Raw genomic sequence first — 1,355 nt, 5'->3', positions numbered from 1 at the left:
AAAAAAAAAAAGAAGAAAAGGGGGGGAAGTCAGAATGATTCTCTTGTCCCTGCCTTTTTTAAAGTGCCCTTACCCCCAAATCATCCATCCCAAAGTGGCATGTTGTGAGTACCATGGCTTTTTTTTTTTCTTTTTTGCAGGCATGATGGTGATGCGACTGAGTGGTCTGATTGAGTTCCCACCTCCTTCTACGTATACTTGGAGTTTAGGAGAAAAGACGCAAGAAAAGGTAGAAGAGCAACTCTGAGATAACTGAGTCTTTCCAAAATTGAATAAAAGACAGAAATTTGAAATTTGGGGAACACAACAAATTCTAAGCAGGCTTAATAAAAAGCAGCCTACATCTAGTCACAGTGTAGTCAAAACCCAAGGCATGGGGCAACTGAAGATGGAGACTAATTATATCGCTTTCCTGCTGACAAGCCCGGGATGGCTTTGCTTTGCCCAGTTAAAACTAGGGTGGTCCCCAAATTTACATTCAGAGATCATAGTCTATTTTCAAGAAAAGAAGAATGGAATAAGATAATAAGAAGAAATTTCTACACTCAATGGCAATATGATGCATTTGGCATGAGTAAACTACTTTTGGTATTTGAGCTTTACAAGGGCATTGAACACATTTCCTGTTCCAGGGGGCCTCCGCCCTCCTCCTGTGCCACGTGACCCTGGCATCTCAGGGGGCAGCGGGCAGGCAGTCATGGATAAGGGGGTGCAGTCTGCTGAGCCAAGTCAGCAGTTTGGAAAGGACTCAATTCGGCTGGTTAAAAGACGTACCAAACCTGATCGAGAAAAATTCCCCAAGATTGCCACGGCAACAGCAACAGGATTGGCTATACTGGGATTCACTGGCTTCTTTGTAAAATTGATCCATATCCCTACTAACATCACCGTCGGTGACTGAGTTTGTTTTGAGGAGTGTTTGTCATCTTAGGGACTGGTGAACAGTGAGGGTTTGAGAAACTGCTGGAGTAAAACCTTACCCATATCTTTCGTCATGTTTTTCTTCCAAGATGTTTTCTATTTCTTTTTCTTTTTTTTTTTTGAGACAGAGCCTTAAGCTGTCACCCTTGGTAGAGTACCATGGCATCATAGCTCACAGCAACATTCAACTCCTGGGCTTAAGCGATTCACTTGCCTCAGCTTCCCAAGTAGCTGGGACTACAGGCGCCCACCACAACACCCAGCTATTCTTTGGTTGCAGTGGTCATTGTTATTTGGCCGGCCCAGGCTGGATTCAAACTCACCAGCTCAGGTGTATGTGGCTGACACCTTAGCCGCTTGAGCCATAGGTGCCAAGCCTGTTTTCTATTTCATAATTAAAATAATTTCAAAGTATAGCTGGGTGTTGTGGCAGG

At 43.9% G+C, this 1,355-nt stretch overlaps 1 protein-coding gene across 1 annotated transcript; it reads left to right on the top strand.

The window, feature by feature from the left end:
- The first annotated feature begins 697 nt into the window (after positions 1-697).
- LOC111725386 (protein transport protein Sec61 gamma-1 subunit-like) lies at positions 698-901 on the top strand. Its single transcript, XM_023513353.1, has one exon. It carries the CDS (start codon positions 698-700, stop codon positions 899-901), a length of 204 nt encoding a protein of 67 aa, XP_023369121.1.
- Positions 902-1,355: the final 454 nt, after the last annotated feature.

The sequence above is a fragment of the Otolemur garnettii genome, unplaced genomic scaffold, assembly GCF_000181295.1.
Source record: "Otolemur garnettii isolate 467f Iridium unplaced genomic scaffold, OtoGar3 scaffold00039, whole genome shotgun sequence".
Classification (NCBI taxonomy): domain Eukaryota; kingdom Metazoa; phylum Chordata; class Mammalia; order Primates; family Galagidae; genus Otolemur; species Otolemur garnettii.
The sequence above is the reverse complement of the archived record's forward strand: the minus strand, read 5'-3'. Positions and strand labels throughout refer to the sequence as shown.